The following is a 23,398-nucleotide window of genomic DNA, read 5'->3' as shown; positions in this document are numbered from 1 at the left end:
TTAATTCACATATACAGGGATATTTGTTACTGGGATATAAAGAAAGATATAAAAACATTGTTGGAATAAGACTTACATATGAGTGAAAAGTACGAACTATTACTCAGTGTTTATTAACTGTGTGCATATAAATGCACTTATTGAAGCTATTGGTAAAGCATTATTAGAAGAGCACACTATCAATCCATTTATGAAAAAAACTGCAACTTGTAAGTCATAAGTCAATATTTCAAAAGCACATATGATTCCATCTTTAAACATGTAACCATTTTGCATGCAAAAGTCTTAATATAACCCATAACTTTAATAGTAACCCATTGCATGCTTCAACTTCAAGCCAGTACAGATTTTATGAGAGTGGGCATCAACATTTTCAAATGATGGATAACCCAGTTTGGAATGAAACTCTTAATTTGTCCACTCGCATATAAACATACAAGGGATTTATTTTGCAGACTGTGGGGTGAGTGTGTTCGCATGAGAGCATTCACACGTGTACATGAGAGTGAGAGTGTGTGAGTGAGCGTGTGTGATCAGTGGGGACGGCGAGCGTGTGTTTGAGGCTTGGTGTGAACAAAGCCTGTGGCGGGCCTCTGTGAGGAGAGCGGCGGGGCTGTGTGTTAATGCAGTCACCTGTTGAGTTGTGCTCAGCCTCGGTCTTAGCAACACCGCATTCCTCTCCTCACCCTGATCCACCATAATGCCGTCCTGTGTTTGTGTTTGTGTGTGCACATGTGTACGTGCATGTGTGTGTGTGTGTGCGTCTGTGTGATGAAAATAATTTAAGCACAGAAAATAATATGTATATGTACAGAATCTGTGTGTGTGTATGCAAACGCAAGCATTTTTGTGTGCATGTGTGCCTGTATGCATGGCTTTGTGTGTGTGTGTGTGTGTGTGTGTGTGTGTGTGTGTGTGTAATCCAGTAATATCCCCCCCCTGCCTTGAGGCTCATGGGGATGAGATCCGCCATAGATGACACGGGTATTTATATATCACAGACACACTAATTACAGCCCATTCCTTCATTGTTGAAATAGACCCATACAAAAGTCTCTCTGTGTTAGTTTCAGTTTGATTAGCATGGTGTGATGAATAAAGAGAAATGGAATAATGAAACAAAGAGAACTGCACAGTGCAAGGGCAAAGTTTCACCTGTGGGCACACTAATCGTGCATACTGTAAATAATAACCATAAGTGCTGTTAAGCTCTCCCCACTGTCCCATTCTGATGTCTGCTATTTGATATAGCCATTTGAAGACAGCTACACTGGGATATATATATATATATATATATATATATATATATATAGTAACAAGTAAACAGTAAGCATGTTGTCCCCCATGAAAGCTGCAGAGTTGTAGTGGGGCAATAAGTAGAAAATATGTTATCTCATGTTTCTTGATTGGATGCAGCAGTTATAAAGCAACAAGAGGTGCTATTCATTGGCGCCCAAGATATTGTGTGTGACAAACAGACACTGAAACGTTGCAGGACCAATCAGTGTGATTTTGAAAATGGGGGAAGAGAGCAATGAGACGTATCATTCCACTAAGTTTCATCAAATTGCGATCGGTGGTGTCCAAGATATTGTGCGTGACATACAGACAATTAAGCACACGTTGTAGTGCCCCCCCGTAGGCTAAATCAGTGTCATTTTGAAAATGCTGGAATGGATCAATGAGATAGATCATCCCCCAAAGTTTTATCAAAAGCCAATCAGTGGCGTCCGAGATATTGTGAATGACGGATGGATGGACAGACAACCGGACAGATGGGCCGAGGTAAATCCATAGTCAATCACCCGCTACAATTGCAATATTACACACAGTGCAACTGGGAATTTGCCTCTTCGCATATCCTTTTGACACACCAGATTGTGAAACAACAAACAAAGACCAGCTCACCTTGTGAACTCAGTTCACAAGGTGAGCTGGTCTTTGTTTGTTGAGAGTTCATATCTGGCACTGAGTGAATTAAATTGAAATTAACTGCATCTCCCTGGCACCACATGGATAATCAAATCTACTGGAGGATGCTACACTTTCCTCCGGTGAAGTCACGGCGCCCTTTCAGATAACAGTAGGAGCTTTCAGAGAGGCAACTAAGCTCTCTGGAGAGGCAGAGAGAGAGAGAGCGAGAGAGAGAGAGAGAGAGAGAGAGAGAGAGAGAGAGAGAGAGAGAGAACAACTGGCTGGCCTGCCTGTCCTCTCCGGACCAAGTCATTACCATAGGCATCCATGCCAGGCTTGTGACTGGGCTGCCATGCTCACACTGAGGGGACATTGTCTGAGGCCGTCTTCATAAGGCCATTCTTTATCAAAGCCAATCTTTGACTCCGCCTGGTGTCAGCAAGACACCCCCCCTCTCACCCCCATCCCTTCCCCACTATCCAAGTCACTCCCTCTCTGTAGTTATGCCCAGGACAGCCGTCTCCCTCTCTCCTGATCCCCTCTCCCTTTCTCTTCATTTCCGTCAGGAGTCATCTCTGCCCTCCATTCAGTGTGGGGGAAGGTAGGGGAGGAGGGGTGGGGTGAAGCAGAGTCTCCTGACTCAGGGAAAAGGGAAGGGAGGGGTGGAGGTGGAGGGTGGGGGGGTGACAAGAGAGAAGAGGATGATGGTGTCAACATCCTCTAGCAGATTTTGGCAGGCAGAGCCTAGTGCCCATCCAGCAACTTGCTCACTTCCCCACTCACTGTCTCCAGACAGGGAGAGAGAGGAACCTAGTCTGGCTGTGTGTGTGTGTGTGTGTGTGTGTGTGTGTGTGTGTGTGCGTGTGTGTGTGTAAGTGCTGTTAATTACCTCTCCAGCGTAGTGCTTGATGCCAAACTGGTGGTCAGTCACCCTGGGCTTCACATAGTATGGGTTGGTCTGAGGAGACAAGACAAAGAGCCCCCTTATTTACTGAATCGCTGTTTGTGAAGGTATAATACGGCTAATACAGTGGAATAAATAAGAAACCAACTGAGTCCTCCACCATGAGGGAGTTCAGAAGGCAACCAAAAGGCTGGAAAAACTGTAAAGTAAGTAACATATCCCCTGCATGAACCAAGAGACCTAATCTCTAACCCCTCTAACCACAACCTGAACAACCTAACACATGGATCAGCAGCGAAGCCAGACACCTAAGGGAGAGGTCAGGCGGTTCTTATGTCTTGCCTTGTAACTCTCCTGTTTCCTTCAGCCCTGGTGCTGCTGGGCCTTCTGAGGACACTCTTTTCTCCTGCGCACAATGCTGATCGGGCCAGGAGAATGGCTGATCACATTTCAGTATTGTTGCGTTTGCGTGTGAGAGGAGCCGGGGGCGTGTACGAGTGTTGCACAGACGTTCAATACTGCACCAAAGGCATTATTCAACAGCGAGGGTAGAATTAACTCTTTGAGGCTGAGTCTGGGCTGGTGGGTGGCGAAGGCATTTCCTTAACTGGGGTTAAGGAGCTTTGGTGGGGATATGGAGGATTCTTTTATGCATTTGAGCGTGCATGTGTTTGTGCAAACATCTGCAGTGCAAGCAAGACTGTGTGTGCATGCACTGTAAATGAAAGAGTGCTTTCACATGTATATCTGTTGCATATGTCTAAGCTGCGTGTGTGTGTGCGTGCGTGCGTGTGTGTGGACTCACTGCGTGTCGACTGTGCAGTTTCTCCAGAAGGGTGTAGTCAGTGCCTTTGGGGAAGCGACTCTCCTCATTGATAAGAGCCAACATGCCCAGTTTCCTAAAGGGGAGACAGGCAGAGGAACAGACAGATAGAAAAGACATCACAGTCATGATGGAACTAGTTATAATCCCACAGAGGCACATCTGGCAGCTTTCATTAAAACAATGCATCCGGAATACAGCATAGTATTCATTCACTCTTAAGATTTTTTTTAAAATCTTTATTTATCTAGAGAAGGTTGACTGAGCATGCACGGCCTTTTACAGCAACACCTCGCTTCACATTCATGCAGTTACACACAGCCACACCTGGGTGCTGACCAGTATAGCCACAATCTTCTACTAGGATTAAGCGGCTTGCTCAAAGGCACTTCGGCAGTAGTTGCTGAGAGAGAAGTGTTTTGTCCTCAATTTTTCCCCAGCCAGCCTGTGGATTTGAACCAGCAACCTTCCGGTCACAAGCCCACTCCTCTAACCTCTATAGGATACCACCACTCCGTCTTAAACCACCGTTTTAACAATTCAAACCATGGTAAGAAAATGACACAAATTATCTTCCTCTACCTCTAACCGCCGACTGGTATACATTACTGTGCACACAACATGGAAAATTAGACTATATAATGATAGACTGGGACGGCGGGTCAATGTAAGCACAGTGTGGCGTCTAGGTCAGCACGTTCTGGTTGGCGGTTTGTGGTCCGTCCTGGTTGTGACTTTGCTGTCGGGGTCTGACTGTCTGTCTGCTGCAGCTACCTTTTCTATGAGATCCAGACACTCCGCATTATCCATCCAGTCTATGGCCTCCCACTGGATCCCCTCTCTGTGGGGAAACAGACACACACACACACACCACAGATATATATAAATATAAACAGCAAGGAAGACACAATGGTGGTATTGTCCAGCAGTTCATGTGATGAAATGAGCCATGTCCAAGCTGCTGGCCCATTATACAAGAAAACAACTGTCTGGGGGAGAAACTGAGCCCATTCCAAACTCCTGGCAGTTTGCCTGTATCGCCATGAGGAGGCCCAACCCCCATCCCCAGCCGATGTCCTATCTCTCCCACTGTCTGTGGGATGTTCTCTCCCCTAGTACCAGCACATCCAAAGCCTTATTGTATTTTTCAAATTATCCACCAGCATAAAAGCAAAATATCTGAATGAGTTTATCTCTCTTATTGTTGTAAGCAGATATTGTGGGCCTCTTTACCTGTTGTACTCTAGCTGTTCCAGGGAGAAGATGTGCTTATTGAAATACTCCTGGAGTTTCTCATTGGCGTAGTTGATATTAAACTGTTCAAACCGGTTCACCTGCAGGACGAGAGAACAAGGGTGCATGAGTTTCATTTCAATGCCATCAGTTCTGCAGGTCAAATCACCCATGAACAGTGCTCAATTGCAAATAATATGCATCTCGAAAAGGCATTTAGTCTAGTATTAAGTGTTGAAATGCTTTTTTTAAGGTTCACAGTGAGACTACATGATTTGATGAGTTAGATATATTTTTTGCAGAATAAACCTTGACTCTCACCTCAAAGTTCTCAAAGCCAAAGATGTCCAGGATACCAATGGACTTGAAGTTGTCTTTCCCTTTGATCTTCTGGTTGATCCTCATTATGATCCAGGAGAAACACTGAGAATAAAGCGCCATGGCAACCGAGTCCCGCGAGTCCACGGCCTGCAAATCGCAATACGAAGAGACGAAGGTTACCATAGATACCAAGTCAGACATCAAAGAAGACACAGACAAGTCTGCAGAGACACGATAGCCTAAACACAACAGATGCCACCATATACATTTGATCACTTCTATCAGACACCTTGAGTTGTTAAAAACGGTGTTATTTTTGATTGTTTGAATAACAGGGCGTGTGACACCGCAGCAGTGTGTCTGCAAAACAAATACGGGTTTGGAGACAAAGGTGTGTTATTGTCAGTGTCTGTCTGCAGAGAGCAGGGAAGACAATGTCTGTTTTCACAACAGACAGCGTCGTTTATCACCAACGTATCTTAAAGGAGTTACGCAATGCATGCAGTATTTGTTATTTTACAAAAACCCTGTAAAAACAAAGACAAATCAAGGTACACAGTATAATCATGCTTCCTTAGGCGATTGCCCCTAGCCTCATGGTCTCCTTTCTATGCCCAAAGAAGAAGACGACACACCTTAACCACAGAAACCTTCTTATACTGCCATATAAGGCAGAGTGACAAAAGGTAAAAAGAGGCTTGGATAAAATAGTATTTGCATATAATTCCTATCATTTTACTTTTTATTTCATGTTATTGTATCGTTTTACCTGCTGGGAGTTCAGACAGGTGGGGTTTTCCTCATGAGACAATACAATGAGTGCCAAAAAACTGAATGCAATTACCGTAAGTGTTTGAAAGTTAATCAAGTGTACTTTTCTGATTCACAAGTTACCTGGCCTTATTTGCATTGTCCTGATGTGGTAAACTCCACTCATCTGGCACTCCAACCAAGTTAAAACAAATGCTAAATACCATTTGACCCAGGTCTGACTTTATCCATAGCGACAACAGCTCCCATGAAGTCGGCCTTCCAGCCAGACACCTTCCGTATGTATGTATATAAAAAGCTTGAGCTCGCCAGCTAAACTTCCTCTATAGGCATTGTGCTTGAACTGAAAATAAAACAGAGTGTGGCGGTGTATATGTGGGCAACAATGCTCTTGGGCTGTACAGTAATCCATCATGCCCAGTCATTTCTCACAACTAGCGGGTGTGAACAGAGCGCTGGTGGCTCCAGGATCTCCGTCACAAGGGTGAGAAGAATGGCTGTTTGTCCAGGATGGGGGGGGTCTACAGCAGGCAGAACATGGGGTGGGAGACCACTGGCCACTGTGAGAAGAAACCATTCTTACTGACTCCAGGACAGGAATAATACACTCTATTAAGAGACAAGCAGCTTCAAAGGCCAGGCAGCAGAAGCAGCAGCAGGATGACAGCACAAGGTCTTTGTCTTAGTGATGAAAAGCTTTCTTGTGACTTCTGTGTCCCCGTGATAATAGTAAAGGTCCGTTCTGCATATTCACTGACATTTACGCGGCTGCGTGGGCTGAGGGCTTCTGCTCATCCAAACAGGATTGTGTCATGCGTCAAAACATTCTTGTGGCATATGGTGAAAAGGATAACGAATGCATTACATTTCTCACATATTCCCGTCAATTACAGACCACGGCGTGGACATTTGAAGCCAGGCAAGACATGAGTGAATAATTATGCCAATGTCTCCTGTCCCGGTGCCCGGCTACACTGCCTCCAGAGGAGAAGTCTCTCACTTCACCCCGGTCATTGGCTCTATTGTGCTTTTGAGTCAGATCACTATCACGATGGCTTTATTGTGCCAGGAATCTGGCAGACAAAAAGCAGGAAATGGCTGGGAGTCACGCAAGGGATCTGGAGAGGCATGTGGGGGAGAGCGCTGGAGAAAGGCTGTGTGTGTCACCAGGACAGGGGGAGGGTGAGGGGCGAGGAGGGGGACGGACAAACAGGCATCTGTGTTTCAGCGTCTTCCGACCGAGACAGGGAAGACGCTGCAGAATTCTGAACAATCCCCAGCGCCTCCTCGCACCTAAACCCCAAGATACTACCTTCAGATCAGGGGGAAAATGGACAGACAAGTAAATGTTTCATGCTCCAGTCAGATCGGCACGTCAGGCTGTTGTGTCTTAGCTGTGTGATTCCTCTAATGAACCGTGGAGGAGCATGGGTGGTTACCTGCTCCACAGTGAGGGGCGAGCAGATCTCCTCTCCTCTGAGGATCATGGAGCGTTGGGTCAACACCTCTGACAGCTGGAAGGAGTCCAGGCCCAGCAGATCGCTGACGTTGCTGACCACTGCAAGACACACACACACACACACAGACACACAAAGGTACATTTTATATATATATATAACATAAATGCCGAACAGAGACTAATGGTCCAGCTGACTCTCATTTATGTCAGACATCAGAAGCTACATCTCTTCTGATCCTATATGGAGGAAACTCCCTATACTCTGGTGGCTGGTCTGTAGTACACTGTAGTACACTGGTTCCTTGGAAAAGAGGTCAGACTCAGTAAACAAAGGAGCCTCAAGCTCATGTTACAGCCTGTTTAGTTCTCTCCTACTGTCTGTTAGTGCAATGTCACTCAAACTCAGAGCTAGAAACCAGTGCCGGCACTAGGAATATTGTGGAGCGACCCAACATCAGTGGTGAACAAGTTATCTGGTATAGAAATTGGCTATTTCTACTATCAATTGCAGTGTAAACAGTTGGAAAAAAGGTTTGTGCTATCACGATCAAAATCACCTTTGTTCTGTAAGTACAAGGAATTTTACTTTTTTGCTTTTTTGCAGTCTGAACAGTGTGTTACAGAGAAGAGTGAGGACATGTACAGCACTTCCCTTAGGATCAGTCTAATACGTTCTGTGCCAATAGATCTGTTGAATATAATTTTCTGAATTTGATTCCTTCTCCCACCTCCTTTGGAAGTGATCTGAGCTCCGCCGGCAGTCATGAATTCAATGTTGCCCATCTGGAGGACAGCAGACAGCAACTTGAACACGTCTCTGATCTCCTCCTCAGTGAATTCCATCACTTTCAGAGCTTCCTGCACCGGCACCACAGAAGAAGGTTAGATGACATGAGGGGAAACATGTGATCACTGAAGACATTGGAAACATAGGCCCGTTCAAGATGTAACAGTGGTTATACTGAACTTCCTTGTTCCTTGGGGCTTTAAATCCACCTCATAAATTTCAAGAGGATATAATTCAAAATGTGTCTCACAAGCCAACTAGACATACAATCAAATAAAAACATTTTCCCCCCAGGCTCATGTTTTCTAGGAGTGAAATCTCTGTGTGAAGGGATGGTCTTCCACTCATCATACTGTAAGGGTTATGGCGCCCTCTGGAGGATCTACAAACCATGTGCAGAAGAGATCCCTTTCCATAAAATATAAACGCAACACTTTTGTTTTTGCTCCCATTTTTCATGAGTTGAAATAAAAGATCTAAGACTTTTTCTATGCACGCAAAAGGCTTATTTCTCTCAAATTTTGTTCACAAATTTGTTTAAATCCGTGTTAGTGAGCACTTCTCCTTTGCCAAGATAATCCATCCACTTGACAGGTGTGGCATATCAACATGCTGATAAACAGCATGATTATTGCACAGGTGTGCCTTGGGCTGGTCACAATAAAAGGGCACTCTAAAATGTGCAGTTTTATCTTGAAAAAAGACATTTATTAGGCACTGAACTATGGATCTCACATGACGAGGGCTAATATGCATTTTTTGAAAACCAGTCAGTATCTGGAGCGACCACCATTTGCCTCATGCAGTGCGACACATCTCCTTCACATAGAGTTGATCAGGTTGTTGATTGTGGGCTGTGGATGTTGGTCCACTCCTCTTCAATGGTTGTGTGAAGTTGCTGGATATTGGCAGGATTTGGAACACGCTGTCGTACACGCCGATCCAGAGCATCCCAAACATGCTCAATGGGTGACATGTCTGGTGAGTATGCAGGCCATGCATACCGTGTGTGCAATAATCATGCTGTTTAATCAGCATCTTGATATGCCACACCTGTCAGGTGGATGGATTATCTTGGCAAACGAGAAGTGCTCACTAACACGGATTTAAACAAATTTGTGAACAAAATTTGAGAGAAATAAGCCTTTTGTGTGCATAGAAAAAGTCTTAGATCTTTTATTTCAACTCATGGAAAATGAGAGCAAAAACACAAGTGTTGCATTTACATTTTTGTTCAGTGTAGATATGGAAGGATTGGAGGATTACTATCTTCCTCCTCCTTACCATGACACTGTCAAACAGCTGCTTGTCATCCAGACTGCTGTCCTTCATGCAGCCTGACTGGGTCAGGTAGTGGTATGACTCAGGACCCTCAGACAGGAAGTACATGTCTGCAACACAGAGAAATTGGGAAAATCGCACACTGAATAAAATGAAATGGAATGGATTCATGCCCAACAGTACACATAATAAAGCATAGACAGCAAAATCATCCATCTGCCCCTGGTAGATCCTTCGCTTTGGTGCTCCATGCTAACTCTCTAGCATACACTTGAGTGATAGTAGGAAACTAGCATTATCCAAGGAGGACTGACCTTTTTAGTGATAAAAGCTGTTAAATTTTGAGATACATAGTGCATGATGAAGTGTTAGCATGGGCCACTGGTGTAAACAATCTACTAGGGACAATAGATGACTTTAGTGTCTACGTTCTTCAAAGACTTGGTGTATTCCTTTAAACGTCATGACAACCCACCTCTGTGGTCTCTGTCTGCTCCTGCTAACAGCGCATAGAAGATGTGGTAGTTTCTCTCTCCAGGATTCTGTCGAACCACACGGTTCTAGGAAGGAGGGATAAGGGTTAGAAGAAAAGTTTTTAAACAATCTTTCATAATTGAATCTATTTTGCTGATGATTGTATTATTACAGTTTGATCTCATCAAATAATACATTCACAAACACGAAACATCCCAGATACTGATGTGTGTCACCAAACACAACACAAGGTTACCTTTTCGAGCAAATCTGAGGGTTGAAAGTCAAGGAGAACACTGACATACTACAAGAATCACATCTATGAATCATGACCCCCTTTTTATCCCCAATTTCTACCCTGTCCAAGGCACTAGGTAAATGTGAGTTGATGAAGGATACAGTCAATGATGCAGCCTCCCTGGATGTTTCCGTTCTGGGAGAAGTGGAGCTGGATGAACTTCCCAAAGCGACTGGAGTTGTTGTTGTACACCGTCTTGGCGTTCCCAAACGCTTCCATGATAGGACTGGAGATAGGAGAAAGGGAAAATCAAAATCAAGCTAATAATCGTGTATTTTTGCATTTTCCCATACATTTTTTGCTCTATACTCTGTCTAATTGTGTCAGGGCTTAAAATATTAGCAATATCATTCATTGGGAAGACATTTTTTACAATTTGAATGGCGTTTACATCAGAGTTTCACCTGCCATTCATCAGTGGGGTGGGTCACCCTGCTTTAAAGAGCTGCAAATTTTATTTAATTTAATTTCAATGGGGAGGTTTTGTGTCCCATGATGGTGTAAATACTGTTTCAGAGGCTTTTCCACCCTGACAAGAATAAAATTCTGGGGAAACGCACTGCAAATAAATCAGATGAAGGATTTTATTCAAGAGTCTCACGTGTCTACTTTGGAAAACAGGTGTTGCCTGCTGGATGTTCATTGTTCTTTAAAATCACAGATGAGTAGATCCTCTAAAATGTAAAGGGCGCAAGATGGCTAACAACCTCAAATAATATCCAGGTGTGAGTTGTACTTTCATGCCAGCAAGAGCAGGTGTTTTGGATTAAAGCTCTGGTAAGTGCAGCAGACTGAAGGGAGGGTCAGAGGGGAGAGCGCAGTACGCTACCTGCTCTGAACGATGGCCTGCTCCACCCTGGTGGTCCTCTCCGATGGAGGAGTACCTGCTGAGTTCTGACTCATCACTGACAGGAACTTCAGCAGCAGCTTGGTGCTCTCCGTCTTCCCTGCACCGCTCTCTCCACTAAACATGCATGTGTAGTCAGAGAGAGAAAGGTTAAAAACTTTATTGTTGAAAAAACTCTTCTAAGTCTGTCTTCCTAAGAAAAAATCAATCACTGTAAATCAATCAATGAATATGAAGAGCTTCATTCCAAAATGCTATTCATTCCATTTGGAAAAAAATCGCCACATGAAACTTATTAGGCAATACTTCAAAAGCACAGATGATTTTATTCTCAAATTAGAACTATTTTGTATGCAAAGGTCTTAAAATGACTCATAACTTTATTAGTATCCCATAATGTGCCTTACTTTCATGCTTGCCATCATTTTGTAAGAGTAGGTGTGTCAAATGCTGGATCCCTCATTTTGGAATGAAACTCTTCCCATTCTCGCAGCTCATTTTCCCCAAGTCTCACCTGATGAGGACACACTGGCTGTCGTGTCTCTTCCACAGGCAGCGGTAACACTCGTTGGCCACGGCGAAGATGTGAGGAGGCAGCTCCCCCATCTGGTGTTTGCTGTACACATCTACCGCAGCACCGTCATACAGGCCCGATATCTTCTTATAGGGGTTCACCGCTGCGAGTATAGAACCTATGTTGGTCTGCAGGGCAAGTGAAAAGGCAGAGAGAATGGGAAGAAGAAGAAGAGAAAGATGAAAGAGGGGGATACAGGGGAGATAGAGAAGGAGAAAGGAAGAATAACATGGGAAAGAAGATTATAGGGGAAAGTATTTAGTATTCTTCACTATTTACAAGTCTGACATCTTGACCAGCACTGGAACAAACATTGCACTACTGTATGAAGTTTACTAAAAAGTATCAGTTCAGAAGATTCACCCAGTTTCCTATCTCCTCTGACACACTACCTGAAGTCAGTAACGCTCTAAGAAAATAACCTTACACTGCTGTGAATGGCCTAGTTTGCACCGAGGCTGGTATTATTTTAGGATCCAACCCATTGCTCCTGCTCGGGTAACGCACTTTGGGGAAAAAGGCCTCACAAAAGTGTGTTTGTGGGTCATCATTCCATTTACAATGATAACGGTCTGTAATGCCATTTAGATGGGCCAGGCAAACCCTCCGAGATGAGATTAGGAGATAGGGTTTCGAGAAAGACAGTAACCATGTGTCTGTGGGCGATGATTATTTTCCTATACAGATTTCAAAGAGGTCGGGTTGAATCTTTCAGTTTGATGCCACCTGGTGCAATAGAGCCTGGGTGGTGTTTTTTTTTTTTTTTTTTTTTTTAAATGGGACTTAAGCACTTTGTCATGGAAATAATCCCAGGGGGAAGACTGGGTCAAACAAACGTACGTGGACTCTTGCAAAGATGATTAAAGGAAAAATCTTGAATATTCTTATACTGTTATATATTATCAATCTGTGATGTTCACTGCATTCCAGGAGTTATTATGAATTTTGTGAAGTGTTGTAATCTACTTTTTTGGTGTACCCACTTTCCCTCAACCTGCCTTGTCTACTTCAACTCCAGTTAGTGATTTCCTGCATTTCCCAGAATGGCCCAACATTTATCCACAGGAATAAGAAAAATACACCACCAAACAAGAAAATGGACCCAAAATGCAAGGTACATCACTATAGCTGTTTTTTAACAGTGTTAACCCTCCTGTTATGTTTAGGGTCAATTTGACCCCATTCAACATTTAATGTCTCTAAAAACATGATTAACATTATTTTTTCAGCTTGATACTCGACTTTTCCTAATTTCATGGGGAAAACTGGTAAACATAAAGTGTAACATGATGATATGTTTTCAAGGTCCTGTACACATTTTGTATACAACCGTGTTGTTTGGGGTAATTTTGACCCCAAACACAAAAGCCTTATAAAACCAGAGAAAATATGAAGGTTTTACACATATTTTCTTTCTCTTTGTTTTGACTGTTAACTGAGGGAACTTTCCAATGCAATCTTTGATCAAAGTGTTTTAAACATTAAACACATAAAACATAAATACACTGCTGCCCTGCTGGGCTCACAGATGAAGATAGTATGATGTCTTACATAGATGTTGTCTTTCTGGTAGCGCAGATAGAGGTTGTGCATGATGGCGGCTTCATGCAGCTCTGCCAGTGTGGACATGTCCTCCACTCCATGGATGCTGCTGGGGTGCATGGGGTACACCGTCTCTCTGCTCAGCTCCGCCTTCTGCAGGTAGATCACCTGAAACAACACACACACATATCCAAGGAGTTAGCCTCTCATAACACTGTAAGCTCTAGGTTTTAATGTGATCCCTGACAGCAACACTCATTTATTTTTGGGGAGGTAAACTGCACCTCAGCTGCATAGCATTAACAGGATACTATGAGAAAGGCATCTGTATGGAGTTTGCATGTTCTCCCCAATTAATTTCTTCCCATATTCCAAATAAATGCAAGTGATGTAGACTGGAGACTCTAAACTGCCCATAGGTATGAATGTGAGTGTGTCTATCAGCACTGTCCTTCTGCCCACTGTATGTTTGGGTGTTCCAGCTCTCTGTAATCCTGAATAGGGATAAGTGGGTGAAGAAGATGAATGAATGTGTATGAACAGGCTACGTTTCAGTGGCCCAATCTGCTGCTGTCAAGGTGCCCTACACAGTATGTAACCTTACTAATACAAATGCAATGGCTTTGTATACAAGCAGCAGTAGTAGAACTAGGCCTGTGCCGATATGAAAATTTAATAGTAAGATTGGGCAAAATTATCTCTTTTATACTATATTATTGCAATAATTAATTAATAACATCAAAACTTTAAAAACAGTAATATGCAAATTTATCATATCAATCACAAGACATTTCACTTTTTTTAAACACGTTTTAATGTAAGACTGTAGAACATATGTAAAATATTTATGCCAAATTTTTGACTTTTTTCTTGAAAAACAAAATTATAAGATGCTGGTTTAGCATATAAAAACTGCAAGAATAGTTTTAAACAACACATAAAAATCCCAAATCAAAAAAAGTTGGAAAAAGCTGCCAGCCTGCATCCAGCCAGCAACATGAATGCAACATTTTCAAGAAGTTGCCAGTTATCGCGGTGGTCACGGTATGCCTGTGTCATAACAGTTATTGTAGTAATAACGTTTTATTGTCCCATCCCTACGTAGAACTGGGAGAAATCTCTAAGAAAAATGACTTGAGGCCTTTATTTAGTATCTCCTTCCACAGAGGCAGCAGACAGCCAGAGGCCTTTACTGTACGCTCCCGCCTCCGGGGCTGAACAGCACTGGTGCAGATCTAGGCCACAGACAAGTTCACATCGAATCAGGCTGCTGGCACAACATCAGTCTTTTATTGTGAGCATGCACGGATGACAGGCAGATTCATGGGATGATACAGGAGTAACTGAGGGTCTTTGAGCCGGCTGAGGTGACAGACTGAAACCCTGATGTGTGCCTGCCTGTGCCTGCTGCTGGCATACCTGACAGGTAGAGAGCCCCAAGCCCAGACTTCTCTCCCCACTTTGTTCCACTCATTTCTTTACAGCTACAAAAAAACAAAAAAAAACAAATCCCTAACCATGCCACATTCCTGTAACGAGACCAGTTAGATACAGCAGTAAAGCAAAGGTGATGTGGGAGTGGAGATGTTCTTGTTTTCACTTCCAAACCTCACATGAAAGGTTTTGCTGGCATGGTAGTAGGTATTGAAGTGTTTCAACATGAGGGCATCCTATTTTTAAGAGTGTTGACTTGAGATGGATTGTGACTGAGCTAGAGAGAGAGGCAAACTGGAATAAGATTCATTCAAGTTCAATAGAGATCTGTGGACAGATAGAGATCCCCGACTCTTAATGACTTTCTGGCTATCAGAAGTCTAAAGGAAGAGGGGGCGTGCGATAAAAGAAGAGATGGGGGATTGCATCTGTGTTGGTCACTTTGATGGGAAGCAGTGTCTAGATCAATACTGATGGACAGAGGGCTGGGGGCTGTGGTGTGCCAGTGCATTATCGCTGGCTCTTCCGGCATATTCTGTTGTGTCCCTATGGGGAGCAGACATTGGGTTTCACACAGCTGCTGAGTCAGCACAGACTGGCTGCTGGGACTCTATGGTACCTGACTGAAGAGAGTTGGAAAGCGTGGACCAGAGGTTTGGTTTAGTGGACTTTAGTTTAGTCAGATGATTTGGAAGCACATCTAAATCTAAACATATGAAGTGAGATATCCTCCATTTGAAAAAAGTAACACCTACTCTGACAAAATGACCGATGTCCTAAAGTAAAGCACATTATTAGTTCCTATTAACACTGTCAGAGTCATCTTTGTCTAGAACACAGTTATGTGTTTGAAGGTATCCTGTGCTAGTGAAATATTCACTAATGCATTAGAGATACCAAAACTGCTCTGAATATATAATGTTTTGGAATGAAACCCTTCATATAAAGTATCACATGCATATTTAAAAACATCAGCGGTATCACAACAAAGACGTCAGACTTGTTTCCATTACTGTTGTTGTTAAATCTGGAGAAGACGGTCTGACTGTTATGTATTATGCAAAACTCCTCTTGTACTTGTTTATGCTTGATCTAGTTAGTGCAGTGCATTAACTCATATGAATCTGGATAAAGTTGTGTAAAAAGAGCTCCTGAGCATACCAAATTATTATTATAATTATATAAATATAATTATTATTATATTGACTCAAGTCTGGCAGCCATGTCCATTTCAGCTTCGGACAACCATTAGAACTAGAAAGAATGGGCATATGCTGAGATAACACCATAACAATAATGCACTCCTCAGTGAGTTACTACATTTCTGTTGTAATAAGGGTTGTGGAGGGGTGAAGCCCTTGGGGAGAAAGGCAGCACGTGCGGTGATGTCACCCACTGAGCAGAGGCGTGCAGATTTACAGCCACCCTAGCTAGGTGTCACTAACCCTCTGGCCTTAACCCCACCCTCTCCTCTTAGGCAAATTGTCCCTGATTCACCCATGCAGGGCCTCACTGACCGATAAATCAAACGGGCTTTTCACTCGTCTCACATAGTTAATCGTTCTCCGTTCAATAACATCACAGTTACTTAATGTGGTTGATGTCATGACCGACACCTGGGCTCTGGGCTAATGGAGTGGAGTTGATTACTAGCTGGAGCATCATCATACAAAAACACACACTACTGGTATTCTGGCTGAGGAACACCCACACAGTCAGCGGGTGAGATCACTTGTCAGATCATGTCATTACATTAGACAGCACTGCCCTACAAAGCCAAAGTCAAGTAACTGAGAAAAATAACTTCAGAATGTATCTCCTGTCCCAACAAAATGATTATAAGTGGACAACAGATAATTTTATAGCATTTATGGGAATAATGTTTGTAAATATGAAACCCTGATCACCTATGATCTTTAAAACAAACAAAAAGCAGTTATTGCTGTTTGCTTTTGTTTGATATAGTATTGCAATACAATTATATAGGACAGCGCAATATCTATAACTAGCCCAATGATGGCAACGCCGTCATTAAATTCTCTATTAAAGCCATTTTGTTCAGCTTATGAGAAAGAGCCTGGGATAACATTCACACATTGTGACTAATGAGGACGACAATGTATTTGGATGAGATTATTTGATAACAAGCATTTACAAATCTTCACCCCTTCTATCTCATGATTCCAGATGTGCGGTACAACAGGAAGCATCAACCGCCTCTCAGGTCAAAGTTCACTGTCAGAGGTCAAGAGGTTCTGTCAGCTGCGTCCAACACACCCTCAAATGAACCAAACAAGTCAGGAATATTTCTCATATTTCTACAACATGTGTTAGGATTCTTTACATTCCCATGGCACAGGTTTAAAGTTGCATTGAGGTGGCTAGAAGGAGAGTTAATACAGAATAACAAAGAGTTGGGAGAGGGATAAAGGACCAGATTACATTCCCAATTACTGTAAGGACCTCAAGTTTCAAAGGAGTAAAACAAATATGGCCACCTTGGCCAAACATGGAGCTGCATGCTGGGAAAGCACCCTTGCTAAGCTCCCCCAGAAAAATAAACGAGTTATGTCCGCCTCAGCCCCACATATCTCAAGGGAGAGGAGTTGGCCATTCATATTTAATGTGTGTGGGTGTGCAGCTTTCTTATTTGCGTGTGTATGTGTATGTGTATGTGTATGTGTGTGTGTGTGTGTGCGTGCGTGTGTGTCTGACTCTGTGTACCATACATCGTGACCTTCGTTTTTTATCTTCTATGAATAATTTTCTGTTCAGATTTCACAGAGCAAGCCTCAGGGACTTGTTCATGCCTGAATCATCAGAGATGCTCAGAGAAAACTGAGCTGGAGTTCCCAGCATCAAAAGAGGTTTCACATTTCCATGTTTTACCCCACTGTGGTCTTTATTGCTTGGTTTCATTCTTAGTTTCATTCCTGTGTGATAGGCAGCTGAGTTCTGTTCCCACAGGCCACAGCCTTACTCATCTATATATTTATATCTATAAATTTGTGTTTAAGATACTTTTCTAGCTAAACAACATCCTGAAAGTAAAGCTAAAATGAAACAAATATGAGAACAGTTAAGGCCTAGAAACAAAATTATATTTTAAAACTTAATTTAAGTCATGTACCATTTCCATTTCAATCCTCCGGAGGTGCATTAGAGTTCTGTTACTGTACATTATAACAGTTAGACATAGAGGAACATTCTTCTGTGGGGATTTTGCAGCAGTCAGCCCTGTCCCATGTGGAGCCACCAACCAATTACAACACATTAACTGCAACAAAAGCCTGGCTCTATGCCAGTGAGGCCTAACCCAACCAGTGATATAATACTGTGTGCACACTGTTACTGCTTATTATCTTACCCAAAAACACAGCAGATTAAAAAGAAAACCACTGTAGAATCTGTGTAGATTCTCTCTGAACTTACTATCAAGCTACACAAAGTAAATATAATTAATCTTGATCACAAAGTGAGCATAATTAATCAGGATCAAAGTGACTATTTCACCATGTTAGCGCATTTTCCAGTCAGTTTCCAGTAGCGGTGTCTCAGTTAGACAGTCAGACTCTTTATTAGCGCAATGCTGTTTCATATGGGATCCAGCTTCATCAACATAGTAACGATCTGAGCGGTGTAGTGATGGATGGAGACAATTTTATCCCATTTATAACAACGTGTGACTCATCTATTTATTGGTGAACAAATCAATCCTCTCCGAATGGTGACTGGTGTTGACGCTAGCACAGTGCCCTGCTGGCCAAGTGGCTGGGCACGAGGCAGAAAGATAATAATAATTACTGCGCTAAAAAGCCAAAGAGCAGTAACTGTAGTGAGTAGAGAAACTGAGAAAAATGTACTTCAAAGTTAATCTCCTGCCACAACAAAAGTATTATTGGCACAGAAGTATATCATTTAACAGCATTTATGGCTATATTTTTCATTTATTAAGCTTACTAAGGTCTCTGCAGCGATCACAGACCCTTAGATCTACTACAGCATAAAATTAAAATCTCCATTTCTCTGTAGCTGAATCTCAATGTCTTCCCGACTGGCTGCTTGTGGTCTTGAATAGTATATTTACAGGATTAACTGCAGCCCACGAGCGGTGCACTCCATCTATTTCTCTTTCTTTTAGTTTCCTCCTCACTGAAACCACACCCTGCTGCCGCTTTGTTCCACCAGCTCTACTGAATATTCACATGTGGGCGGGGCCAAGCTCATTGGAACCAATGGTCCTGTGTTTAAAAAAACACAGGCACGTGGATACACAAGCTGTCTGTTTATCACTGTCTATCTGTTTCCGCCTCTTTTTCTTTTACTCTCTCTGTCTCTCTCTCTGACACTCTCTCTGTCTCTCTCTCTGTCTCTCTCTCTGTCTCTCTCTCTCACACACAGTGAATCCATCTGCTGCACTGGGGTCCCACCCAGACCCAGGGGATGTGGGGGAAGTAGGAGGGTGGAGGTTTATTAATGGTGAAAACTGTGACAAGATGTTACTAAGGTGTAGAAGGAGTGATTAACATCACAACCTGCTGGTCAGACATCAGGCAAAATCATAATTATTGATTTTCCCTAACATAGCATGCAGCAAACCCAAATCACAAATACATTTTTTTTACCACACAGCCAGACGCAGATGCCTACAATCACGTTTGTGTGAGCATGGGATTTCAGTGAGCACACTAATGAATGCACATCGCTCACACAGACACACTCACATTAAAACACATAATGGCTCAATTGACCAATAATCCAGAAAAGGCAGAGTGGCCATCAATGACCTATTTTAAGCCTCCAAGACTGTGTGGCTAAAGGGCCTGGACAACTTCAGGACACACACTTGGGAACAGACTATTCTCATCTCTTTCTCTCAGTGTAAACACAATTTGTTGAAAGCAAAGTAGATACCTGAGAGTAAATGACAGACTTGTTTATTGGGCTTATTTCTTTATTTGTGCTCAAGATGACAAGGGAAAAAGCCTTTGTGTAAAACCACATCATTGGGTTCAGTCTGGGTCTACTCAATATAGGAGAGAGCCTGGTTTATCTTGTGTAATAAACTAAACTGGGATCCCTCTTCATTGAAATGGCCATCAATTACAAGACAAGGAGCGGCCATGTGGCCAGTGTTGCCGTCTTCCCCTTTAAATTATACCTGACTGCAGCTACATGCAAAGTAAGAGCAATACGATTCATATTGCATGTGCCAAATTATGCATGCTTAATGATGAAACATGTCATTTGTACTGACACCTGGTAGAGAAAAGCAATTAAACACAATTCATTGCTTGGTAAGATCATGACAACATCACCAGCAACAGTGATTTAGTTCAGGTGACAGCACCTCGCCCGGCTTTTCTTTACATGTGCGCTCCTCCGGGGATAACTCACTGTCAATCCAGCTGGTGCCATCTGGACACACACACACACACACACACACACACACACACACACACACATAAAGCAGATGGATGCATGCACACAAACACAAAACACACACCATATTTAGCTCTCAGCAAGTCCACTGTAGCTTACTGTCCTTCTTCAAACCTGCGCTGTCCCCAGGAACAAGACAGTGATGAACGGTGATATGATGGTTAATGTGACAGGAGCCAGCTCAGCGTGTTAAAGGCTAGATAAGGAGCCTGCTGACTCTGTGGGCAAAGGCACTCTGGTCCTGCTCCCTTGAGTCTGCAAGCCAAGTAGTCAGGCAGTGATCTGCACCGTAGTGTGAGCATTGAAACAATTGGTAATGGTACGCTACGGCCCCACAGGGGGCCATGCTGCCAGGATACATCTCCGAATCCACCTCTGACACTGCAGACGGATGTGAAAACACTAACACACAGACAAAGACAGACACACACCCAGTTTGAGATAATATTTTGAACTCACTGACCACTCTAGACAAGCTGGTTTAAGTAAGGTAAGATTATGAATAAATCTAACAGCGCATGCGAGTAAACCACAGCAGATTGTCCAGGAGCAGGGGATCACATCAGGTCAGTCAGCGATCCTCTAGGTGGAGACGGGCTGTTTCTCAGTCTCACATTCCTGTCATTCTGGCTGCAGAGTCTCAGGACTTGGGAGACAAAGGCAGCATCCACATGCCTGGTGTGACAACCAACACATTCTGAGCTCATATGTGAAGCATATGCATACAGTATAAGCAGCAGACAGCCCAGCATCTGCACACAATGTGGTCCCAGTCCCACTCCCAACCTAATAACAACATGTGATCTATCTACATGTTAACCAAATGTTGTTTTTTTCAATCCCACCGAGAATGGTGAAATGTTACTGGACTGAGAACAGCACCCTGCGGTATTCCCCGGTCATATTTAGGCGATAAATAAGGAGGGCGGCAGTGGGACCAGCCTTTAACTGATTCCTTATTCAACCTCTGACCTGGGACTGCAGATCCCTCCTAACTGTGATAGAGGGTGTTTTCTCCACAGCCGGAGACGCTCCTGCCCCTCTGACAGCACGTGGTCGACAGGTTGGCCGTATCTCACACAATAAAGATCCTGAATGTGATCTCTCTTGACCTCAGAGACATCAACCGTTAATACTGAAGAGGAGGGCATGTACATGAGTTCATTATGTTCTCCTCCATGTGCTCCTCTCTGCCCTTTTTACCTCTCTACCCACAACACAGCACCATGCTCTGGGCCCAGGAAACTCCGCTCAGCAAGCCATGCATAATGCACATGCCCTCGAGATCAACTACTGTGTAGTTGCTAATTAACGTGCCCGATCAGTTGTGCCATACATGGTCTCACTGTCATTGCCATGGTAACATGCCTGGCAGCAAATTGTTGGGTATAGTGTAGCCCTTAAGGGAAAGCCTGTACAGTATAACAGCAGACACTGCACTCTTCACTGGAGTAAGTAAGAGGGTATCATGACATTAATGTTATTAAAGAGCTCTTACGTCTGGTGTATTTTACCTGACCAATTCAGCTGATGTGGAAACACACGGTTAAGCACAGCTACACTCCACAAAATGTGTCTGCTGAACCCAGTGACACGTAATAAAGCTTTATGAATGTGAGCAATGTAAAATGTTTTTCCTTGGGGGTTTCACTGACTGTACTGAAGATCTCAGTCTGCAGGGCCAAAACAAGAGCCTCTGCTCATCTCATCACATAACTTCAGACCTTGACAAAAACATGGTTTGTCTCCCTTTCAGCCACATGCATGCAATATTAATGATATCTGTAATATTCTGTCCTACAGTGTAGTTGCTATCTGAATGCAGCTCATTAAAAACAGCCTAGTGGGCTCCAAGTTTCCCACAACAGATGAGAATAAGCTCATTCAGTATAACACAATCGTGGGGTGCTCTTGTTTTCCACATGAAAAAACTGCTGCACCTCAGCAACTTTGCCACCTCAGCCCATATGTCGCCCTTGTTTAGATCAATGGTGAAGGCATCCAGAATAACATGGGGCCTTGGGTTGTGGTTAGGGTGACAGCTGCGTGACAGAGGCTGGATGTGGAAGTGATGCGATAGGTCGTGGTCCTGTGGACGGGGTCGGATTTTGGGCCCTTCCCTGTTCCTTCCCCAGACCCTGACCATGGACAGTCAGTGACCATGTGGAGATAGCGCAGGCTCATACATACTACTCATACTACTTCAATACAAAGGCATTCCTCAAGAAAAGAGCAGTGGCAGAAGGCTCATTTTCCCTCTATGACATCTGATCCCCAGACATTTGAATGAGAAGCTATTTTTTACCCTTTCAACACCACCATTCTTTCTCTCTGTCCCCCTCTCTCTGTCTCTCTCTCTCTCTCTCTCCTCTCTCTAACAGGATTTCCTCCAGACACAAAGGCCAACACGCAAAGCCAAACAGATAAGCACAGGCCAATGACTTGTCACAAGGAGCCCATTCCTGCCATTCTTACTTTATTACAAAAGGTGTTGAGCCCATCACAGAGCCCAGAGATCATACACGTGTGTGCTAACAATAAATGGTCTCTCATACCCGCTGTACTGTGCTATTTGAATCATAGTTTAGCAGTAAGATGAAGAAACGCTTTATATCAGCCGTAGCCTTCAGGACATTGGGAGGGTCCTTGGCTTTTAGTCAAAATCAGCAAGGAGAAATGCATTGGTATGACCTTCTTGAGTGCATGAGAGACTAAACAGTGTTGGTTTTAGATAGTACTTCCCTGGCTTTCAGATGGACCTATAAAATGATGTGGGAACATACTGTCACAGCGCAAATGAAAAATGCTAAATGATGCAAATACACTAGACAGATGACAGTTTGGGACAGTTCACAGTGGATTGTTGGCACAGTGAATGTTTCAGCATTGTAAACAATGTGCTTCTTACCTTTCCATAGTCGGTAGTGAGGACCAGGGAGGCGTCGTCACAAGAACTGACGGTGGAGGGGAGGAGCTGCTCTTTGTGTCTCAGCCAGACACGGGCCCCCTGCAACACAATAGCCAGAACGACAACATTAGCATCTAGAAGCACGGCTCACATTTTAGTTATCTGTTTCAGAGGAAAGTACCGTACATTTGCATCACATTTACATTTTAGGCACTTAGCCGATGCTCTTATCCAGAGTGCCTTACAGCAAGACATTACAAGCGACCAATAGTAAGGAATGCAAAGGTCAAAGCAACGGCAATAGATGTAAGAAATATTCCTATCCCCTAGAGTATAATATGAAAGTGGCAGGTAAGGAGCCAGTGACTGTGTTTATCAGCCAATAG

General features: G+C 43.3%; 1 protein-coding gene across 1 annotated transcript in view; it reads right to left on the bottom strand.

The window, feature by feature from the left end:
* myo10l3 (myosin X, like 3) overlaps positions 1-23,398 on the bottom strand; it is a 59,318-nt gene that overhangs the window by 21,831 nt on the left and 14,089 nt on the right. The window contains exons 2-16 of the mRNA XM_071523027.1: positions 23,013-23,111; positions 13,238-13,396; positions 11,627-11,814; positions 11,095-11,229; positions 10,367-10,491; positions 10,224-10,237; positions 9,969-10,053; positions 9,497-9,603; positions 8,154-8,283; positions 7,406-7,524; positions 5,196-5,342; positions 4,875-4,975; positions 4,396-4,482; positions 3,624-3,717; positions 2,804-2,872 (exon numbers count right to left, since the gene is read on the bottom strand). Of these exons, the coding sequence (XP_071379128.1) occupies positions 2,804-2,872; positions 3,624-3,717; positions 4,396-4,482; positions 4,875-4,975; positions 5,196-5,342; positions 7,406-7,524; positions 8,154-8,283; positions 9,497-9,603; positions 9,969-10,053; positions 10,224-10,237; positions 10,367-10,491; positions 11,095-11,229; positions 11,627-11,814; positions 13,238-13,396; positions 23,013-23,111 (1,659 nt within the window). The remainder of the gene's footprint in view (positions 1-2,803; positions 2,873-3,623; positions 3,718-4,395; positions 4,483-4,874; positions 4,976-5,195; positions 5,343-7,405; positions 7,525-8,153; positions 8,284-9,496; positions 9,604-9,968; positions 10,054-10,223; positions 10,238-10,366; positions 10,492-11,094; positions 11,230-11,626; positions 11,815-13,237; positions 13,397-23,012; positions 23,112-23,398) is intronic.

This window comes from Centroberyx affinis, unplaced genomic scaffold (genome assembly GCF_046629955.1).
Source record: "Centroberyx affinis isolate AG114_WGS23_722 - 3 ecotype Tasmania unplaced genomic scaffold, CSIRO-AGI_Caff_v1 ptg001058l_1, whole genome shotgun sequence".
NCBI classification, from domain to species: Eukaryota; Metazoa; Chordata; class Actinopteri; order Beryciformes; family Berycidae; genus Centroberyx; species Centroberyx affinis.
The sequence above is the reverse complement of the archived record's forward strand: the minus strand, read 5'-3'. Positions and strand labels throughout refer to the sequence as shown.